This window comes from Myiozetetes cayanensis, unplaced genomic scaffold, assembly GCF_022539395.1.
Source record: "Myiozetetes cayanensis isolate MyiCay16 unplaced genomic scaffold, myiCay2020 scf6-25, whole genome shotgun sequence".
NCBI lineage: Eukaryota > Metazoa > Chordata > Aves > Passeriformes > Tyrannidae > Myiozetetes > Myiozetetes cayanensis.
In genome coordinates this window covers 14,644,206-14,666,877 of record NW_026087853.1, presented here as the reverse complement: position 1 = coordinate 14,666,877, position 22,672 = coordinate 14,644,206, and the positions used below count along the sequence as shown (strand labels likewise).

Below are 22,672 nucleotides of genomic sequence, written 5' to 3'. Positions count from 1 at the left end.
TTCTAAGATCACTCCTCTCAAACTTCCAGACAGAATTCAATATATCAGCCAAAATGCATCCCAGTATCACAGCCAGTAATCTCAATCAGGTGTCCGACAGCATGCTACTCATCATCTGGAACGGCAGCTCTAACCAACCTGGGAACACTTAAAACTGATGTCTGCAGAAACTTATTTCAACTCTCAGGCAGAAATGTTTGTCTAGTTCTTCTGGAAATGATCAAGAGCATTTTCACTGACAAAGCATCAGACAGTCTGGCTGTTAGTGATGAGTCACCTGTCTCAGTCTTCCTCACTGAAACACTTGATAGCAGGACCTATACAAATGGTCAGTATTTTTGTGATTGTTCCACTGCAGCAGAGTGGTACCGCTGTTTTCAGGTGAAGAGCTAAATCAAAGACTAACATCAGTGGTTGTACACTTCCCAGAACGTCTGCACCAAGGTCAGCCATTCCCTTGACCTGCACCCACCTCTGTGAATATCTTCACAATAGAGTCTTACATGTTTCGTGATCGTGCTAACTGCAGAACACAGAGCCTAACTCAAAACATTTTTATCACTGCAGAACCAAGAAAGCCTTGTTAAGCTAAGTACTGCATAAATACATACAGACAGTCTGTGCCTGTAGCAAGTTCAAACTAACTGGAAGTCAAATGAGAATAGAAGCGGAAACAAATACACAGCTAATAAGGTCCTACTCCAGGTTGTGCCAGTGGCAGAATCTCCCCAGTCCTGAAGGCCCACTGCCTTACTGAAACACAGAGCATCTCCACAACAGTGCCTTACTAGTAACTTACTTGTCATACTAGCTTATTTATTGTAGACTTGTGAAAAAGGCTCAGTGGCTGCTCATTGTTTTTCCTTTGTGCAGCTGTAACTTACGGCCACAAGAACATGCACACTACCTTTGGTAGGTGCAACAATACAATTTCCAACACAGAAACAATTTGGGAGACTGTATGTACACAGCCCACTCAACTGCACAAAAAAGGGAGAGAACTGCACTTTAGTGCTTGAGATCAGCAAAGTATTTGAATCAGAAAGAGCTTATCTGTTGAAGCTTCTGATACCTTGTTCTTGAGAAAGCTGACATTCTCAGTTAATAATCTTGAAACTGAAAGCTCAAGATAACAAAAGTTTACCCTTGAGCCAAAATTAAGATCTCTAAGGAACAGGAATCAAATGAAAGCAGTCAGTCACTCAGGCATACTGCAGTTTAAGACACCAAATTGACACAGCTAGCAAAAAAACTATTAGTTTTACCTAATTCAGTAGGCCATTGTGTGTACAAACTTTCCCCCTCAGAACAGAGGAATGCTTTTTGACTTGTGGGTGTGTGCATTTATGTGCATTTCTAGCATTTTGGTGTTTACTCTGCTAAAGACTGGATTACTAGCCCACTAGAACTAGCCTGCCTAGTAGGGAAAGATTCCAGCTCATATAAGAGGACATTGCTCCTTCCAAAACTTTATTTATAGCTTCAGTACAGTTGCCAGTCCATAAATTGTACCCAAATCTGGAGCTCCAAGTCTGAATTCCTCTTTGCAGTCCAGTCAAGAGCTCTAAACCTGACTAAATGCTTCAGCTACTGAAGTGGGAGTTGTTTACTGCTCTAGAAACTACTGGTTTTGCCAAGACCTTTGCTGACCCACAGGGAGAACCAGTATTTGCCCCAGCCTGAAAACAAAGTTCTCTTTTCCAGAGGTTAGAAACAGCCTCAGCACCAACACCAAATCACTCACAACAGCCAAACTCACAGGTAGCTAACATCCCTTAACACACCTGATAAAAACTCAGCTGCTTTTACTTGTTTTACACAATTATAGAGCAGCCAAGAGGACACAGGTCTGAAGAAACATGCCTTAGAAAGTAAGGTATCCTTGCTCACCATGAAGTGAGCAAGCAAACTGATTTAGGTGGGAAGAATAGGATTTGTGGTGATACAGTCTGTAAAAATGCAATTGTTTCATCTTTACACTCCCACCAATGTCACTTTAATAAGAACACTAGGGCTTATTCTGAGTTTCTTGTTGACGCTGCACACGCCACACAGTCACAGAACTTGGTTTCAGAACTTTGTCTCAGTACAATTTTTTTTTAATTGAAAGATATTTCCAACCTTTTTAGAAATATGAAGTAATCTGCTAGGTATTTAGTGGCCACAACTGTAGGGAACAGAAGCAACAAAAATACAGCCGTGACCACATTGCAGCGTTTCTTCCAACAGCATTTCTCATCCACATACTCCAGATGTGACCATAATACCCATCCAGGAAGCAGCCAAGGGATGACATTCTCTCTGTCAGTCTGAAGTTTTTCATGTAAATGGTAGGGTTTTTTGCTTGAGAGCGCAGTATATCCTGTTGGGAGTGATTACTGGCATTTTTTGAAGGTTGGGAAGCTACCTGACATCAAAACAGGCCCTTTTACGAAATTCCTTTTTTTATAAACTGCTATCAAAGTGGGGGTTTTTTTTGTTCCTTAGAAAAAAACAATAAACTCAAAGATTGACCCACTGACAGAGTAAGCACAACAAAGCCACTTCAAGCTTCCCCTGTCAGCCTGGCTTAGGTTTCTTTCAAAATTCCATAGGTTGTGAGCATGTTACCCAGTGTTGCAGATACCAGACAGCCGCTCTTATGTGGAAACTTCAAGTAGCAGCACCTACAGGATTTAACCAATCAACCCTTCCACAGCTTGTTGCAGCTCAAGGAGTTTGACTTCGGGTTTTTCTAAACATTGTCTCTTCTCTTACAGAAGCAGGGACACTGAAACAGCACCATGAAGACAGCTGCCACTGCTGGGATTAACCACCATTTAGAAAAGAAGCACAAGGCCACAGGGAATTAAGGCTATAACTGCTCACTGTCAAGAGTGCTTTTTTACTGAAGCCAAAGATCCTTCAGCCTCAACTACTCACACCTAAACTCTTTTCAAGCCCATTTAACCAGACCAGTAGAAAAGCCTCCGCAGAGCTCACAATAGAGCATTTCAAAGTGAAGGTAGAGCTCAGGAATGGCAAGATAATTTCACCTTTGCTGCATTGGGCTAGGCAGTGTCAGCTTAAGGACCAAACTATGTCATCAACACAAGGCATCAGATGACAGCTGGAAGCCAGGCTGTTCCAGATGCACGGGTGAGCTGCAGCATGTGGTAAAGACTTCACCCTTTCACCAGGACACACAGCACCTGCACCAGTGAGAAGTGGATGAGCATCTCTTCTCCAACATAGTCAGTTCTCTACTGAACCCTTCAATCAACATCCTCACTGCAGTAACAGACAGTAACCCATAACTTTCTGTCCTATTCCCTACAAAACCATTTTGAATTCCAGTTTAAAGATAGCCAAGTGTCAGAATTCAGTTAGAGCAAGAAGAGCCACATAAAACTCACACTATGAGTAATGAAAACATTCTGCTGTACTCAGCCCTTTTCCAAGATATGGCACCACTTCCAGAAGTTTTATGACCAGCTGTTCCTTCAGTGAAGCAGTAGTGTGACAGTTATTAAATGCAATTAATGATATATTAAATTCTTATGAAATCCCACAGCAAAATGAGTCATTTGCTCAGTTTCAAAGGAGGTGCCTCTCAAGTCAATAGAAGATCTGCAAAGATAGAACTGCTGAGAGAGCAGCAAATGCAGAGATGTTGCATGCTACCACTAGTTACAAATACTACATAGCCAATAAACAAATTTAGAAAACACCAAAGCCTGCAGCAACCAATACTGTCCCCCATTTTAAGAGTCTTGACACTGTTTTTCTTAGCAGCCATCAGCAATCCAGTTTTATGCAGCCGGAAGTTGCAAGATGGCAACTCTTCAGAAAATTGCTAATGAACAAACTCAGTTAACAAATTTCTGAACAAGGTTATTCAAATTGAAAAACGGCTCCTTCACTGCATTTACCCCTCCAAAATTATGCCTGTTGAAGCACAGATAGGAGCTGATCTTTATAGTTCAAATCAAAGCTGAATTCCACCAGTAATGTGGTTTGTTCATAGCCATTTCCAGCACAGACCCTCAGCTTATGAGATCAGGAAAGTTCCAACACTGTAACACCTGGATTCATGCTTCTAGATCAGACCTGTCCTTGTTTTCTGAAGTAATATTATCTGTATTAATGAGAATTTTGCTTTAACAGCTACACAGATATATGAGAAACCTGACATTAGATACAGACAGACTAGACAATGACATGATCTGAAATGTCAACTACCTTCTGAATATCAGTGTTAATTTTAGTAGGCACTTATGTCACCTTCCTCAGATACAGTTTACAGTACCATGAATTTATGTCACATTCTTGATTGCTCTTGCCCAGTACAGAGAAGTATTCTTTCATACTTATCAATGTCCTTCAATAAAGAATGAAGTGACATTTTCCTCATTCTAGGTTACCTGGTCTACCAAATTCAGTAATTATGCTGCAAACCTGACTTGGGTCCATTAAGCAAAAAAGAATGTAAAATGTCAGGCGAATACTGTATTTTTAGAGCTTTGTTTCTCTTGAGGAAGCAGAATATTTGTGTTCCTATTGATTGTCAGGAACTTTTCCCTCCCACTTCCAGTCTGCAACCATGTTTTCAGTCAGTAAGACAGTATCCTCATTTTAACTTAAGCTAATGTATTAATACTACTTCATCAAACAATGCCCACAACTTCAGCCTATTTAGAAACATCTCTAATATTCAGAAGTAGCCTAACAATATTTAATTATTATGAATATTTAATATTCCAAAGCACCTGTTTGGTTGCATGTTGAAAAAAACGCCAGTAAAAGCTACTTAAATCATATCCTTAACAAGAAACCTTCCAAACATCTAACAGAGACACAAGTACAGATGTAATGTTATACTTGGCACCAATCACACGCAGGGCTTGGTTACAGCATAGATGGCCTTAACTCCCCCCAGACTATGGAGAGTTGAAGGCTGCACACCACCACATGAAAGGCAATCTCAGATTAGCATCAAGACCTTGGATTCTATGATATGGATGAAGATATGACTGTGGCAAGGACAAATAAGTTTCTTATATAGTCTTATCAATAAAAAAAAAATTAAATATTTTTAAACTTTGTTGTAATTACATTTTCAGGACTAAAAGCAAAGAATGACAAACTCCCATGACTGCTTTGTTTACATACAGTATATCTAGTCCTCAGACAGGATTCAGTAGACAATTTTATGGACTCAATAGGAACATCACTGTTAAGCCTGCTACTGAAAGCCTCAACTAGTGTTTCCCATTGAAAGCTCCATGTCTTAACCTATTTTAGTTGTTGCTGGCTTTATGGGATTACGACTACACAGCTCAACAGCCAGGTCAACAAGCAACATAACACGACTCTGAGTCTCTTTTCTTTTTTCCTGACTCTGATCTCTCTTCAGGTACTCTGAAGAGGTCAAAGTATCAACTTCAAGACAAAAGAAGCATGTGAAGGAAAAAGAGTTTCAACTCCTGAAGGACCAGACTCTTGAGACTATAAATCTTGTGGGGTTGAGAAGAAAGGGAAAAAGACTAGTCTTATCCTTCTTTCTTGTAGACTTCATATAGACTATTTACTAAGTAACAGAGAAACAAACAACAAAAAACAAAACAAAAAACACACCTCCCCAACCCCCAACTTCATCCTCTAGTTATGATCAAATGGAATTTCCCCTTAGAAATCATAAGTCTCAGGAATGACACCACATTGCATCGGCATCTACACTTCTTAACAACAGACACACAGGTCAGCTGTCTTCAGAAATGCCTGATACCCTCCTACACCATCTCAAACCTGAGTTACACACTTCACTTTTCTAGCAGGCTGCTGAAACTCACACGGATGACTCATACACCCCATCAGAATTTGTCACTTTTCACAAGTCCCTCTTTCAGGCTTCCCTAAGCAAGTCCAGGAACAGAGTTGTGACAATAACACAGAACAGTGGTAGGCAAGCTTAGGAAGAGAACGGCATCAGAAGGCAACAAATACACAGGCTCTTCTATACATACAGAAAACAAAGTTTTCTGAGCACACTGACATCCACTCCTAGAGTATAGCTGGCTTGTTCATTATATGATTGAGACACATATGCAGAGAGCATTTTAACAGTCCTCAGAGTTTACAGTCTGGTTTATACTGAACAGCACTCAAATCTGGCAGAAGATGTGTGGAAGGAAACAGCAGAACAGCTACCTCCTTGCTAAAGAAGTCTAAATATACCCAACTGTGTGTATACAGAAATTCTATTTAGAGTAAGTGAATTCACTGCTACAGCTTTCCAGCAGCAGCCAACATGCATGTAAGTCTAAAAAAATGCTCAGCTGTCACCACTGTGGTTTCAGAGCAGCACTGTTACAGTAGAGGAACACTGACAGTCAGTTCAAGGATGTCACCTAACAAATGCACTATTTGTGAGTCTGCAGTCGTTCCTGCACTCACTTTGTGGAGGAGTTCTAAACAAACAACTGCTTTAACACCAGGAACAGGTACAGAGTGTAAGAAGTCTACCTTGAAGCTAAGCAGATTTATTTTTCCTATCCATTTAAGGTTTATATTCTAGCGTTAAAAACATTTCTTCATCAGCATTTTATTTTCTAGCAGCCCCTTTAAAAGAAGGTTACTTGTTTTAAACAAATTTTATATCTAGAAACACTATTTCAATCTCACCAAACCTCTTCACGTACACAACCCACAGTCCTACCACAGAAGAGTCTTTTTACTACATGCACCTCAAACCTCTATCACAGTCTTTGAGCACAAACTGTTCCTCAAAAAAGAGAAAGCAGGGAAACAGCCTCTGGCCAGGAGGAATAGATAGAGAAGATAACTGTATTGCCATTTTCATAAGTATGGCTGACGGTACTTTTACAGTTTCCTCTCCATTTCCTACAGCAAGCTTCTTTCGAGCCCCCAGCCACTGCACTGGCTAAAACAGTATAGCAATCACCACAGATCAACAACAGATAGCAGAAATCTCACCTGATAGTAAGTCTTAATGTTTCTGACTAAGATAGTCAGGTTTTGAACCCGAAGATAGGTGTCATTATTTACGTGCTTGTTGACGCGTTGGTTGGTTGGTCGAGGATCTCTATTGAAGAGGAAAGAGAAAAATCAAATATTACTAGTTTACCTGGTGTTAAGATTTAACATCTCAATAATGCACCAATAGGAAAACTGATACAAATTACAGGGTATATATAAACATTAATGATAGAATGAGTTTTGCACCTACGTATTAATTGGAAATATTGCTCCATGTTACAAAGTACACTACTTTAACTCACATACCACTTCAGAGTAGCTTTCCTCCTTAGCCATATGTCCCCTAAAAAAGATCATATCTAGTTTGCTTTGATCCAGCATGCACAGTCTCTGATAATAAGGGGTTTTCCTTATTCAAATAAAGGAAGCCTGGGAAATACTACCATGCTTTCCTTGGCTTTAGAGTTTTATGACAAGAGGAGGGTATTAACACTTGATCAGTGATCACTGTGAAAACTGCAAAAAACAAATGTATTACAAAATGAAGGGAAAAAAGAATACTGCACTTATTACACCCATATCATCTAACTAGCTCTCTCATATACCCGCTGTGTTTTTGTTCGATTTTAAAGGAAATAAAATAAAATTGTACCTGGAGCAATTTTATTTCTAAAATAAAAAATAAGACATAGGGGAAAAGCTGCAAATATTTTAACGTGAGTATATACCTTCAGATACTCTATGTACACCCTAACATGTTACAAAAAAAGAACCTGAAAATCTTTATCTGCCAATAGCATAGATCAAAGCTTTGTGTTTCCCCTCTAATAATGGCTCTTATCAGCAGACTCCTACACAATCCAAACACCTGCCTCCCAGAGCTCTGCTCTGGCTGTTAATTAAGCCATTCACAGCTCTTCCAGGGCCAAATATCGAATTCGGGCGTTGACAAGGAAATAAAAAAGGAACTGATCCAATATTTACTTTTAAAATATATCTGCCAACATTTACATAAGTATGTCAAAGACCTTTTTTTTTTTTTCTTAAATGCACAACCATTCCAGAGCACCTTTTGAGTGAAAGCAGTGCTATAAGTATGAAAAAACACACAGATTTCTGGAGATGAGGGAAAGCTGCCTCAGATACAGTATTAATGTACTAGGACTCAGGCAATATGAAGTACAAAAGACCAATACTGCCACTGGCATAAACTAGCAAGACACTACACAGCCTTCACAGGAGCAAAGCACTTTGTATACTGATTGGCACTGTAATAAATTATGAAAGAAAGAACAAAAAGAGACAACTGCAACAAGCTTTTAAAGTAAAATCTGTAATAAGTATTCTATTTTACTGATGTTCAGATACAGCAGTGCAGAAGCCATACCCACGACAGTTTGACAGTATGGGTCCTCAGCAACACTGCAAGTTGGGAGGAGCATAAATGCCACCTGGGCTTGAGCTCAGACAGCACCCTGCCTTCAGTACTCTGAGCAGACGCTGGACCCTGAAGGAAGCTGGACACATTTGCCCTTTTGAGGCAAGGTCATGACAACAAACTGTGAAGCCAAAAGAGAAGAAACATTCAGTAGAGAGAAACTGGCCAAACAGGAGGTTCAGGCTGCAGTTCCCAGTTCTTCAGTTTCCATGTGAAAGCTCATGTAGGCAGCACGCTGCCATGCCACGCTCTGGCAGTGTCCCAAGCCTACAGCCAGAAGTGAAAGCTTTGACTGTACAGGAGAGCACTACTCCACAACACTGTCTAGAACGGCACAAAATGGGTCAAAAATCCACAAAATACACCCCCCAGCCACAGGAAGGAAGACGTTATGTCTTTAAAAGCTGTAGGCAGTGGAACTGCAGCACTTGGATGAGGTTAAGACACAGAACAATTCTTCCTTCCCAGACAGGACCTGCAAATCTTTGCACAGAGGAGATAGTGTTACAAGAACATAAGCACTGGCAGAACCACGCCCTCAGAAGCAATTCCAGAGCTTTTATCCCATCAACTTCGTTAAGGGTAATTGATTGCCCCAAGAGCCCTTAATGCCACTGACCTCAGGGCCCTCTTAACCTGCAGCCAAGCCGCAGCACACAGCGTCACTCTGGCACTCCTGCCACCTCTTCACCATAAAGTTAAAAGCTTCCCTGAAAATAGAATGTAGCTCAAAAACCCAACGGTTATGTTTCCTGGATGGAGATATTGTGTAACAGCTTCACACATCACCTCAGCTCACTTCAGAGAGCACCCTCTGCACAAGATACGAAAGGCCAGCACAGCCTACACTTTAAACTACCACAGGGCTTATTGCGTTCCCCAGGGAAAACTAAACAATTCCTTCCCAACAAGCAACATCTCATCTCTTCTTCATTTGTTACCATATTTTTTTCTTAATCCTGGATCAGGTAAGCTCAAATACTGACTACAGCTGATTTTGTTCCACAGACAAGAACTTCCAACAACAGAAAGTTGTTCTTGGAAGGACTGGGAGGATTCCCCTCTCACCCTCCAAAACATATATATTTGTTCTTTCCAAAGGTTTGATGCATGTGTTTACTCAGAAAGAATATATCTGTTGCATTTTTCAAACATTCTCCGCATCAGACTTCCTGCCTTGAATGAATCCACTGAGGTCAGCTGGATCCCTCCCGCTGATGTTCCCTCCTCCAGGACACTCACCCGGAGTGGGATGTGGAAGGGGTGAGATGGAGGAGCCAGGGGAGCCAGCAAGCCACCCACCTGGTGCAGGAGCAGCCCCAGACCCACCTGCTGCATTCCTGCAGAGGGAGCAGAGAGCAGCCCAGGGCAGGCAGGCCTTTCCAACGGGGAATGGGGCAACATCCTGAGGTGAGCCGTACTCTGGGGAGGAGCGAGCTCCCTGAAAACCCACAGCCACACAACCTAAGCCATCTCAGGAGAAATGAAAGAAAAAGGCTAAAAAGCTAGCTAGATCGAGGTACTCCAAACACTACAACTGGAACAGCCTGATCTGCAGCAGAGAAATGCAGGAAGGGGAAGCACAGTCCTCAAGAGGAAAAAAAGCAACCAAATAAAATTACACAGTAAGAAGCAAATTCAGTGCTTAAAGACGTGTCTATCTTAAAGAAAAAAGAGCTGTTGGTAGCACACTCTGCACATTATAGCACCTGCCTGGTTGGTGAAACTTGTTTATGAAGAATTTTATACAAAGAAACTCTTTCCATCACACTGAAAATGAAAGAGATTATTTTGCAACACTAACCTGGTAACCCAAACAAATTCCTCTCTGAGTGTATTGAAAAAACCTTGCATAGAACCTCAGATGCCTTTTCAGTCCTTTGATGTTTGGTCTTTCCCTTACAAATATACTGAAAACTAAATTTCTCTTTTTTTGAAAACCACCTACTCCTCAGATCAAAACAGTTATCTAAATAAGACTGAGACAGCATGGCTGAGGTGTGACTACAGGAGGTACTCCACAAACCAGTTAAAAACCACCCAAGCCAAATATACAAAAACTCTCAAACCTCACTATATACCCGAACATTTTAAAGAAGTCCTCTGGTCTGTACACATTCATGACTCTCACAGAAGGAGAGATGAAAGTAATGGTCAGGAGACAGAGGTAAGTGACAAGTTCAGCACATGTGGGGCCAGCAGCACAAGTGCATGAAGATGCAACCCCTTATGTCACCAATTAATAAAACAAACAACAAGAAAATTATTTAAATTTAAAAATTCAAAATGACAATCCTATTCCTACCACTTCTGACAAGTCATTTTGATGAGCAAGGGGGAAGGCCCACAGTTCTGGCCCAAGGGTTCTGAGATACCAGAAGGAACAGGCATGCCCAGTCTCCTGTGGCACTTTGTGCTAGCCAGAAATACACCAGTCTTGGACCACTCTGACTCTCCTATCATCCAACCTCTTCCTCTATCATCAAGTGCAACAATGTCACTAAGGCTGGCAGGGTTTCTAAATTGCCTAGAAAATGGTAGAAAAATGCACCTCTAAATAAGATTTTAATTTAAACAGATGCACATCTCTAGCCTTCTGGTATTCATGCCACTTGCTGCAAACCACAAGAAGCGGGCACTTGTGTTCCTGTCACATGGTCTAAATTAAAGAAGACAGATCAACAGCACCACAAACCATGACAGCTGCGATTGAAATGGAAAAACCTATTATTGTGCATTTTTATAATGGGGCTTCAACACAAGTGGCTTTATCAGCTGTATTCCTAACACACATTCCTGTTTGCTAAATGTTTTGACAGAAAAGCAGGGTTTACTATCAATTAAAAGAATTAGAACAAGCCAATGTGAAAACACTTATGTGCCTGTGTGTGTAAACCCCCACGATTTCTTATAGAAAGTTTTATTTGGGAAGTATATGGGGCAAATATTTGCTTATGCTTGTAGGTATTATGCCACAGCTGCAAGTGTAGCACTGAAGGCAGTCTATGCAGTGTCGCCACGTGCTAATTTCGTACCAGGAAGTGACACACAGACATCTGAAAAAAGTTCTCTAAAGAAAGTCTGCAGAGAAGCTCATTAACCTGGTACCGGCAACCGGGAAGCTTGAAACACAGCAGTTCCACTTTGAAGATTAACAAATATTTTTGTATGCAGAGTTTTCAGTCAGTATTGTGAGTCTGCAAAAATCAACGTGTCCCTCATGCATGATTAGGTTGGGATATACACTTGAACAGGACACAGGAAAAGGAAACCCCTCATTTACAGCAAAATAATTTGAAAAACTGTATGCCTCATTTTAAAATCTAGAGTGGGGAAACCAAACACTGCTGTCTCTTGCTATTAAAGTTAACTCACTGAACAGCTAGGCACCCCTACTGGGAACCAAGCAATCCCCAATTCTCTTAAAAACATTCTTGCTTTCTTTAGAGGTCACCAGGAAGCAAAGGGATCACCAGCAAAGCCCAACAGCTGGTTACCTACCGACCACAATCTGCCTAAGCCCAGGCAAGGTTCCCTTCCCCTACTCTTGCACCATGGCTACATTTGGCACTCCTGAGCAAACTACGTTTTATTCAGGGCTGGCATTCCTGGGGGCAGTTCATTTCTGAAAAGGATGAAATAAAGACACAGTCCTATTTTCACCTCCTCTCATAGAGCCAGCAGGGACCTGGCAGGCAGGAAAAGTGATAGATGTCACCCATCTCTCTAGTGACACAGCCACTGAAACGAATCCACCGCCTAAAACACATTGGCTGTAACTTTAAGCAGCTGGGATCTTCTCCACCCAAAGTTGCCAGACAGCACTTGGGGAAAATCCAAACTATTACAACAGAAATTAGAGGCTGACTGAACTCCTACAGCCCACCCACACCTCAAACAGCTAAAGCCTTACTTTTACTCAGCAATCTCCACTCAACAGGTATATCTGGATTTCTTCACACATCCACCTTTTTTTACCCTGAATTAAACTTAAAATCTGCTTAGCTGCAGAACAAAAGTGTTGTATTTTTAGTAATGAATTTCCCAAGAATCTGGCTTCCAAAACCTTTGAAGAAACATGCTGACTTGCAGCAAAGCACCACATCACACCTGGTGTTTAAATGCAAGCTCACGTGCCCCTGTTATTTCTGTTCCAGTAATCGGGCAAGCTGGATAAAAAAAAAAAAAAAAGTAAAAATGAAATAACACACGAGTGATGAGACAGCTATCCACCTCAGGAGACCAACTCTTTCACCCTGCTACCCCCTGCTATCTACATGTTGTGCATGCCTGCATCTGTGCTTTCAAGCAATCAACACTATCATGGCATGGCATATCAAATTCTGGCGTATTTACTAAAGACCCTCCCTCAGTGATAAAATTTCAGCAGGAAGAAATCTCCAGCCAAGCACTGAAAGCCATCTTCAGGACCAGGACTTAAAAAAAAAAAAAAACACAAAACTGATGAGCAAGCATTTCTAAGAACACATTAATTTTGTATTCTGAAAGCTCTGTGGGGCAGAAGCACGCCTTGCAAGGCTTTCCTGACTTACAGGCAAGCAGTAATTACACTGCAGTTTCTAAACGTGAAATCAGGGAAAAGTAAAGGTCAGTCACCACCTCTTCTGAACACTTTTCTGAGTCGGGATACATAAATAAATTTGCAATCCTTCCTAAATTAAAGAGTCCTGGGCTCTCAGTACAAAGCTTTTGGTTTCAAACTCCTCAGACACCACTAGAAGCACTGCCAAAGCTGCTAAAAATGGGGGGAAAAGGCCCAATTGTGTATAACGGGACAGTTTCCTATTCCACACCACTTGTGCTTCCCACACTTCACTTTCTGAGACGCTACTGGCAGAGATGTTTTCCAGAGAAAAAAACTAACCACCAGACAAAAAAAAACCCAAAACCCCACCAACTTATTTACCGGACTGCTTAAAACAAGTAAATATGCCAGGGCATTTCTCATCATACGCCTGAGATCAGACCAAATGCCAGCTAGTGTCACTGCACTCAGCCAGCCTATATGCTTATCTGCCGTTTCCATGAGATCTTATCATTCACTCCTTGTCCCCAGAGCATTGTTCAGTTGCTCCTTAGACTTTAACGACTCTGTATCTCTTTAGACATATTTCAATGGCCAATTACAAAATACTCAAGTTTGCCCACACCACCTGACAAAGCTCTTCTAAAGTATATTTCTCATACGAATGCCACAGTCACTCAAAAGCCATGTAACTTCATGAATTTATGAGCGACTAAGTTAATTTTTCCTTGTTTTGAAATAAGAACACTGTTGCACATGTAATCAGATAAATGTATTAGATAATAATTAATTAATAAACCTGTAGCAGACTCAACTGCTGTTCCTTGATAGTTTGGTTGGTCATCTCTGTGCCAAACAAAGTGGTCACAAATCAAAATTTAATTTCCCACAACTTGGAAAGCTACAAGCCTGGATCTAAACATTTATACTCGAGGCTCTAATTTGCAGAAAGTTATCTTTTTAAAGTGTCATTTTTCCTTAAGAAATGCTGGAGATTATGCCATATCTTTACAACAGGTTTTCATCCCAGCTAACATTTTGCACCACTAGTTTGTTATCTCCCTGTGAGCTGGCTGATCTGGATTCAGTTCCAGTTCAATTTTTTCACTGTTGGTAACATCAAACCAAAAGCAAACTTCATTACTTTCTCACATGGAGCAGCCAGGTACCAGAAGATAACAAAACTTGGCAAATTGAGTGGGTGAGGCATGGGTTGTCAGACTAAGTTATTTTTCAATAATTTAAAAGATTCTAATATGAGTTCTTCATTTAAATGCTTGGCCTAACACTCCAAATCATTGGTCGAGCTTCAGTTGATTTCCGTCACTTAGAAGAGTACAGTACCAAAACTGAGTGATTTGCAAAGTCTCCTAATCTGAAAGTCAAATACTTCTCCCTACAAATTCTCTCTCAGATATGTTTCAGGATATTTAAAAGCAAATACACAAAGAGAACACAGTCAGGATATACATGCAGCAGATCAGCAACAGGAAAGGATGTGGTTAAAAACACAGTACAAGCCCTAACAGCAATTCACTTCGACATTATAGTATTTTAGCACTTCATCTTTAAACCAATTTCTAAGTTCCCTCAACACATGGCGTTCCAGTGCTGCGTAAAGAAGTATCATTAAGTTGAGAAGTTTTTTCTAAATTATGTATTTAGTATCTAAGTTACGCAAGAGCAGACAAAGTTCAGATGAATCTCTCCAGTAAAGATTTATATGACACGGTACTTTCATTTCCTTCTTTGTACTGCCACACACCTTCCATTGCAGCACGTGTGAACAACTGAGAAACTGTAACTGTTTCGGGGGTGAGAAAAGAAGGAAAAAAAAAAAAAGAAAAAAAAGAAAAGACCAAAACCACACGAACAACCAAAAAAGAAAAAACCTAGGAAAAAAAGCTAAATAATATTTTATGGAACTGGATTAGTTCGGGCTTCCCCCCCCCCCTTTTGTTAATTTCGAGGAGCAACCAAAAGGAAGGTCGCTCTGGCCCCACGCCGCCCTTCCAGCCGTCCGGCTGCGGAAGATTCCCGGTCCGGAGCCCCGCTCGCCCGTCGGAAGGGGCAACTCTGCCCCCGCCGCCCGGGGGAGAGGGGCCGGCTCGCATCCCCCTCCCGAGCCCACTCACATTTGAAGCATGATTTTGTTCAGGACGACGCCATCCACCAGGTCCATGTAGACGCCGAGGTTGTCCTGGTCCCCGCTCCCCAGGTCCCCGAAGGTTTTCACCTGCCAGAGGAAGCACAGCGGGGTTGGGGGATGGCGGGCGGACCCATCCACCCCCCGGCAGGACGGGGCTGCCCCGGCGGCATCCCCCGCTCCCCGCTCTGCTCACCCAGGTCACCAAGGGGCTCTGCAGGAAGAGCTCCAGGAGCTCGGAGACGGTCACGTCCATGTCGCCGGGGCTGGGGCGGTGGCGGTGGGAGGCTGCGGGCGCGGGGTCGGCTCACTCGGGAGACAAAGGCGCGGAGCCCATGGCTCGCCGCCCCGCTGCCCGCCGGGCGCTGCCTACAGGGCAAACAATGCGCGGCTCATCGCTCCCCCGTCCCCGCGCCGGGGGGACGCGGGGCCGGTCGCTGCCGCCGCCGCGGTGCCTCCTCCCAGCGGCAACAGGCTCGGTCTGCCCCGCCGAGCTCGCCCCGCGGCTGCGAGAGGGGCTCGCCGGGCAGGAGCGAGCCGCGCCGCGAGAGCCGGGCGAAAGGGCTGAGCCGTCCGCGGCGAACGCCCCGTGGCCGGGAGCAGAGGCGCGGAGCTCCCTCAGGACGGCTCCGAGCGGTGCCGCAGCCGCTCCCCCGGCTCCGCTCCGGCCGCAGCGGTACCTGCGGCGGGCGCGCCCTCGGCCCGGCAATCACACCCGGGCGGCGGCACGGCCGTGACGGGCACGGCCCGCCACCAATGGCAGGGGCGGAGGGGGCCAGGGCCGCCCAATGGGCGGCGGCCCCGGGCGGCCGCGGGGCGGGGCGCGGTGTGGGGCCGGGGCGCGCTGCCCGCCCCGCTGTCCCCCGCCCGTGGCGGACCCAGGAGCGGCGTCCCCTGCCCGCGGCAGCGAGAGCGGCCCGCGGCCTCTGCCCGCCCCGGCGGGGTCGGGCCAGGCCCCGCACCCCCCGCGGCTGCGCCTCGTTCCCCCGCTGTTACCGGGGCGATGCGGGGCCCCGTGGCGAGGCCAGGCCGCGCCGGGGGCGGCGGTACCTGCCGGGAGCCGCCCGGCGCCCTGCCCTCCTCCGCTGGGAGCGGGAGCGCGCGTCCCAAGTTACCGCTCTAGAAAGCGCAAAGTTCCCCTCAACAGCACTTCAGCTGGCGAGAGCAGCCTTCTCAGGGGCGCTTCCGAGCGCGCCGCGTACACTCCTTAGTGCAGCTCAAGGAACTAAGAGGGAAAACTTTGGAGTACGGCGAGCGGCGCAGCCTGTTGCACGCGCCTTTGGAAGGAACCGGGAGCAGGTGCCCGTGGCGCTCCCGCGGCGGGTCCTGCGGTGGATCCAGGGCTGGCGGTGCCGGGACGAGCGGTGTGAGCCCGTGTCGGGGGAAGCCGCGTGTCCCGGCGGGCGCAGCGCCGCGGGAACAGCACGAACTTCTGATAGAGCTCTCACCGGGGTGCGAGCTATTTTCCCCTTGGGGGGCAGAATTCATTCTGTCTTTAATCAGGAAAATGTATAAGCCCAGGTAATCTGAATTGTTACTGCTTTATTTATCCCAGCCTCAGAATTTGAGGGAAAATAATTTAGTCATGAACAGTTTAGTGCACCGTCTCACCTTGGTTTTGCCAGGTTTGACAGTTTGCTCTATTTTCACAGACATAATCTTTTATCAGTCTTTGCATCAGCCACTTCTTAGTGCATTCTGCCTATTTTTTGTTCAATCATAATGAACTCGCAAAATATATTTTCATCTTGCACACTCAGGCAAACCGTATCTGAAATTATAGTTATTATTAACCACCTAACTTTCCATATGTATTTTTGGAAAGGAGGTGGGTACATGTGTGTTTGTGCATCGGCTAGGGGGAGACATCTGTTGTTGTGCCTGAGGGACCAGAGCAGTTTGCAAGCAATCTATTACTAAATGATAGACACTGGTGTTCATTGCGGTGGCCTGTTTGTCCCACTAAAGATCGGGTTTAATGATATGCTTTATGCAGATCCTTATTTTAGGCAGCCCCGTAGATCAAGAAAGGATAACTCCCGGTTGCTAGCCCGCCCTAGCACATGTGAACTGATGCTTGTTTACAAGCCGGTACAACTGTTTTGCTCAAAGTTTCTTTAGAGGATGTACTAGAACGGTATAAGTGGTTAAATTAACCCTTTGCTATGTGAGTCATGTAGTCCAACCGTTTCTGGACCTGAAAAGAAGGAAGTTTTGCAAGCAAACCATCTGTTGTAGTTGGAAGGAGAAATGGGTATGCTTTTGAGTGTAACAGCTCCTGCTTGGGTGTGGAGAAAAAACGAGGAATGATTAATAGTTTCTCTACACTTCACAGAGATGGACAGCCATGCTATGATTTCTTGAAGCCTTATGATCTCCTGTTTTGTGAAAAGATTCCATTAAATTTTTTTTAAAGCAATTACTGCAGTACTTATAACAGATGTTTGTGTTAATCAATAGAATCAAAAGAAAAATAATATTTGAAAAATACATAGACCTATTCATAAAAGGCAGAATACAGAAGCAAGAATGCTTTCCCACTTTTCACAACCTGAGTGCGGCTCGTTTGTAGGAATAAACATCGATAGACTCCTGAAACGAAGCAACGGCTGCGTGGTCTGGTCCAGGTGTTGCCAGTAGTGAGATAACTGAAAGAGAGGGCACATCGTGGAGCACGATTATAAAACCCAGATTTTTTTATCCAGGAAATCTTCCTGGGGATGCCATTAGATGCCAAATGCTCACAGGTTATTCGAGGCGACTGCCTGTCGCCTTGAATATTGGGCCACGAGCTGTAGGGTAGCTGGTGCTGGAGAAGCAGCCGCAGTAGCAGGACGGGCCGGGGATGGAGCTGGGGACGGCGCTGGGGTTGAGGATGGGATAGGGATGGCGCTGGGGTTGAGGATGGGATAGGGATGGCGTTGGGGTTGAGGATGGGATAGGGACGGCGCTGGGGTTGAGGATGGGATAGGGATGGCGCTAGTTGAGGATGGGATAGGGATGGCGTTGGGGTTGAGGATGGGATAGGGATGGCGCTGGGGTTGAGGATGGGATAGGGACGGCGCTGGGGTTGAGGATGGGATAGGGATGGCGCTGGGGTTGAGGATGGGATAGGGACGGCGTTGGGGTTGAGGATGGGATAGGGACGGCGCTGGGGTTGAGGATGGGATAGGGATGGCGTTGGGAATGCGGTGCCGCCGCCGCCTCGGCCGCGGTGCGCGGGCGCCCTCTGGCGGCGGCGGGCGGTGTGGCGGACTCCCACGGCTGACGCCGAAAGCGAAGGAAATGATTGCGCTTTCCTTGCTCTGAGATGCGGTGGGAGCGCCGATGTAGTTTGTAAAAATACTGTTTAGACTGGTTCAACACGCACGGGGCAGGGGGGATGCGGTGTTGCGAAGGGCTGCAGGACACTCGCTGGGAAATGCCGACGAGTTGAGAGTCTTTTCCACCCGCCGGCCGAGGCGCCCAGCGGGCTGGCACAGCCCGGCTGGCACAGCCCGGCTGCCATGGGCAGCAACAAGCCCAGGCTTGCCCGGACCCCGCCGAGTGCAGCCCTGGACGCGGGGCTGGGGGAGGGCGGGCTGCCCGCCGTGGGCAACATCGAGACTCCGGCTCTTGGCCTCCAAAACCCCTGTGGAGAGGCATTACTCCCCCCTCGGTAATTCTGTATCACACCTGTCAGCCCCAGCTGCGTGTGTGCTGCTTCCTCCGTGTCCTCTCCAAACTGCGGCTTTAGCATTCACAGTACAAGCACTTTTATTCACTCACCTTGTGTACCACTTCATATCTTGTGAAACCTCACCTACCTACTTACCTACTACACGTCAAGTTCTCATTTTTGAGGGTACCTGAAGCTGCTGCCATCCCACAGCAGATAAAATGAAACAAATACCAATGCATAGAACCAAGAAAGTTCAGATCCAGACATGCACACGCAATTGCATTTAGAAATCATGCTTCTTAATGGTAATGACGGAAACTTGTAGTATTTCAGTTTAATGTGATTTGCAACAACTGTCTTCTAATAACATTTGCACATGATCAGCTTTTAACTAAAAACATAATCATCAAAGAAGTAAGAAACACCAGAACAGTGATTTAAAGCACATACAATGGTACAAGCAGCTAGAGACACCAGCGTGTTTAATGCCTCCGTTATCACCATGTGTATTTCTAAAGCACTCTTCACAGCCACAAAGCACTCGATTTTAAACGACACAGACTACAGAAGGAAATTTCCAAGCTCAAGCATTTCCAAATGTTCCTTTAGGCCGACTGTAAATGGCATGATTCACCCCCCTCAGACTGTCCCCTAGCAACGAGTACAACCATCAACAAAGCTCCACCATTCAGCTGCTGTCTGAAGTGTAAGTTGCTGAGGGATGGGAATAACAGAATTCACGAGGTTACAATACAAGAGTTAAACTCATGGTAATCAGGAAAGAGCTTTTTCTCCTCCTTTGCTTGGGACTGTCGTTAAGCTGCTTTCTTGTAAATATGACTCTACTGTTCATCAACCAGCTTCTCAGCTATGAAGCAAGTTTGCTTTAAAGAGACTCTGGAGCTGTAAACAATGGGTGCCAGGAAAAAAAGAAGGTGGTCAGAAGATAGCTTTGCTCCTTGTAATGTCGGATTCTGAAAGGCTGTTTTCAGTATTGTTCATTTTGTTTGGAGAAAGATGGTAAAGAAACAGTGTTAGAGAAATCTGAATGAGAGTAAAAAGAAACAAATCTGTATGTGCTACTAAAACAAAAACAAAACCCCAGAAGTATTTGCTAATGTGCCTTGGATCAATCTGAATGCCGGTGGGGGATGCCAGTGATTTACAATCACTATGTCTGGTATCTGAAACATTCAGAAAGAAACTCCCAGAAAACCTAGCATTAAGCTTCAATACAGGTTTGTTCAGTACTGAAATTTAAGCCAGCTGCATAGGCTCCTGAGGAGATTGACATAATACAGAATCTAAAATACAAGGAGAGAGAGTTTGGGCAGAATATCTCATAAACCTCAGAGTCCACAGAAAATAAATACAGAGTCAAATACACAAGGCAAACAATAAAGTTAATACTGAGCAAGAGATATGGGGCAAAGATGAAGGGGCACCAGAGGTCTACAGCTCTCTGCACGAACTTGAAAGCAAAGGAGGAGCACTCTCATCTCAGGCAAGCACAAAGTGATGACATAACCTCCCTGACCTGAACCCTTCAGAGAGGAAACGAGTGCCACGGCAGCAGAGGAATGCTCATGGGCCTGCAAGAGAAGAGGAGAAATTAGTTTCAGTTAGACTCATAGGCTAAAGAGGTGCTAGAAAAAAAGGTGGTCATGGAGACATAAAGTGATGAGCTCAGGTACAGGACAAAGGGAACCTCATCCAGCAAACTGGGAAAGATGTCACCTGAAGCACCAGCAGCAGCAAGGGGAAAGTGTCTTGAAGGTTTTAAAGACATGATAGGTCCTGTTCTGATGAGAAGTTGATTACTGAAGAGGCAAGGACCAAAATAATTGTGTAAAGGCTTGGGGACCTTATCCAAAAGCTGGGGTTCTCACCAAGGCGCAGAACATAACCAAGGTGGAAGATTGCCATGTATGTTCCACACTTTCTTTCTCTTTGGCAGAAGGTAAAAGAACTACACCAGTAGCATTAACTGGGAATCATGAGATGAGCAGAAGAACCAGTAGGATCACACTAGGGACTGTTACTGGCCACTTTAAAGGAAAAATAGCAAAGTACAGAAAGTATAGAAAGGGCTAAAATGTGTCAACTAGAACACCTTTTGATTATGTTTTAATAATATGAAAAAATATTTTCAAATCATAAGTATCAATTCCTATCAATCATCACTAGCAAATGTCTGTATAAAACCAGAAGGTGATTTTGAAGATCCAACACTTTAGAGAATTTTCATTCTTCAGGTTGCTGTTCTGGCATTTTAGTTATATGAGACTGTATCAGTATCTACATCAATGACACTGGGGGTGAGGTAACAATAACAGGCAAGCACAACTGAAATATTTATATGTGTCTTTGAAAAGTACTTAGGCTGGCTGGTGTTGAAGAAAAGTTTAAATTCATGTGCAAGGAAAATGTTCCAAGGAGGAGAAATTACCAAAGGCTCAACAGGGAAGCACGTGGCCTGGCACGTAGGCCTGGGACCACCACCTCAGATACCTACCAAGAGGAGAGTGATTTCTTAGAACAGTGAACAACATGGGGAATGGGGAAAACTGTGTCCCTACCACCTGCTCAAACATCATTCCAGATTTGCTTCTGTGTGCAAGAGTCGGACAGACATGGGAAGAATTTTAAGAAACTAATTAAAGACTCCAATTTTAAGGGGTTGTGACAGAAGGCACAAAAGTAAGGTTGTCCAGTAATAACCCCAAAGAAAGGGTTAGATATAGTTGTTTTACAAGAATATGATAAAAATTGGTGATCAGTGGTTTATGTATCATATACACTGACTTAATGTGCGGAAACACAGAAGGTGGCTTTGATTTTAGTTGAATTATGTAAAACTTTACTATTATTTAGAGAAGGTCAGTGTGGATGGAAACTGACTTTAAATCACATGGGCTTGACTTACTCTCTTAGAAGGGAGACTTTTTCAATTAGAGATGCTTTAGGGAATTGTTATTTGCATTATAACACTGGTGTTTCCCAGGTGCTGCAGTGACTGCAGAGCATAATGGAGACTGCACTGTAGAGCACACAAGGACTCTACTGTTGTTCAAAACCCATTCTTTTCCCTGGCTATCCACACCTCCTAACCATCCTCATACTGTGATGGAAGACTTGTAGGCAGATTATCAATCAGCATGACTCGGTTCTCCCGCTATTTGATGCAGTCGCAGCTAGGGTGTCCAAAAAGCACAGAGAGAAGATATAATGACATGTTGTAGTGATACAGACTGTCCTATCTGACCTATGTCAGCCTCTAGCCATACTGTGCTAATATTTTACAAAGCCTGGTAGGACACTACAAGGTGCCAGAGACATTTTGGTATTAGCAGCACCCGAGAACAGCCATAGTGTTTTGTTACTGCAGTAGAGGAAGACTCAATGCTCAGTGGGAAAGGTCCATCAGCCAACCTATTAGTAAGAGGTGGGCTAGGTTGGGCTATGGTAGACTACCTTTCCAATGTCCGGATAATGGCTAGAAACAGCTGGGGTGGTGATGTGAATGGCACCACACATCTATCCTTCAAAGTTTCTCCAATTGCCACATACGGCCCTAGAGAAGGACAGGCAAGCTGACACTTGCTTTGACCTTTGCAGCAGTTAACTATAAGGGCTCCCCAAAGATGGCAGTGAACTACAAATTCAGGTATTATGGAGATGTTTTGTTGTTCTGCTGAGCAGTTTTATGCCCTCAGTTATAATAATGCTGAATGTGGCATCTCCTATCTTGGGTGTCTTTTGGTATTCTGGGTTTTAATAGCCATCACAGTGTCTGTAGCTGGCTGTTTTCAGACCTCTACAAGAGGCTTCCCAAGGGCACTTTGGCAACCACCTAGCTTTCTCTGGCTAGTTTTAATACATCACCAGTAGCATGCTTATCCT

The 22,672-nt window shown here is 44.3% G+C and overlaps 1 protein-coding gene across 6 annotated transcripts in view; it reads right to left on the bottom strand.

Moving 5' to 3' along the window:
* CCDC88C (coiled-coil domain containing 88C) overlaps positions 1 to 15,648 on the bottom strand; it is a 98,167-nt gene extending 82,519 nt beyond the window's left edge. For 3 of the 6 annotated variants that reach the window (XM_050337030.1, XM_050337033.1, XM_050337031.1), the window contains exons 1-3: positions 15,305 to 15,646; positions 15,098 to 15,198; positions 6,976 to 7,084 (exon numbers count right to left, since the gene is read on the bottom strand). In XM_050337030.1, the coding sequence (XP_050192987.1) occupies positions 6,976 to 7,084; positions 15,098 to 15,198; positions 15,305 to 15,364 (270 nt within the window). In that variant the 5' untranslated portion in view covers positions 15,365 to 15,646. Of the gene's footprint in view, positions 1 to 6,975; positions 7,085 to 15,097; positions 15,199 to 15,304 lie in introns of all 6 variants that reach the window. The other 3 variants (XR_007631620.1, XM_050337035.1, XM_050337034.1) reach the window with 2 other exon arrangements.
* Between the last annotated feature and the right edge of the window lie 7,024 nt (positions 15,649 to 22,672).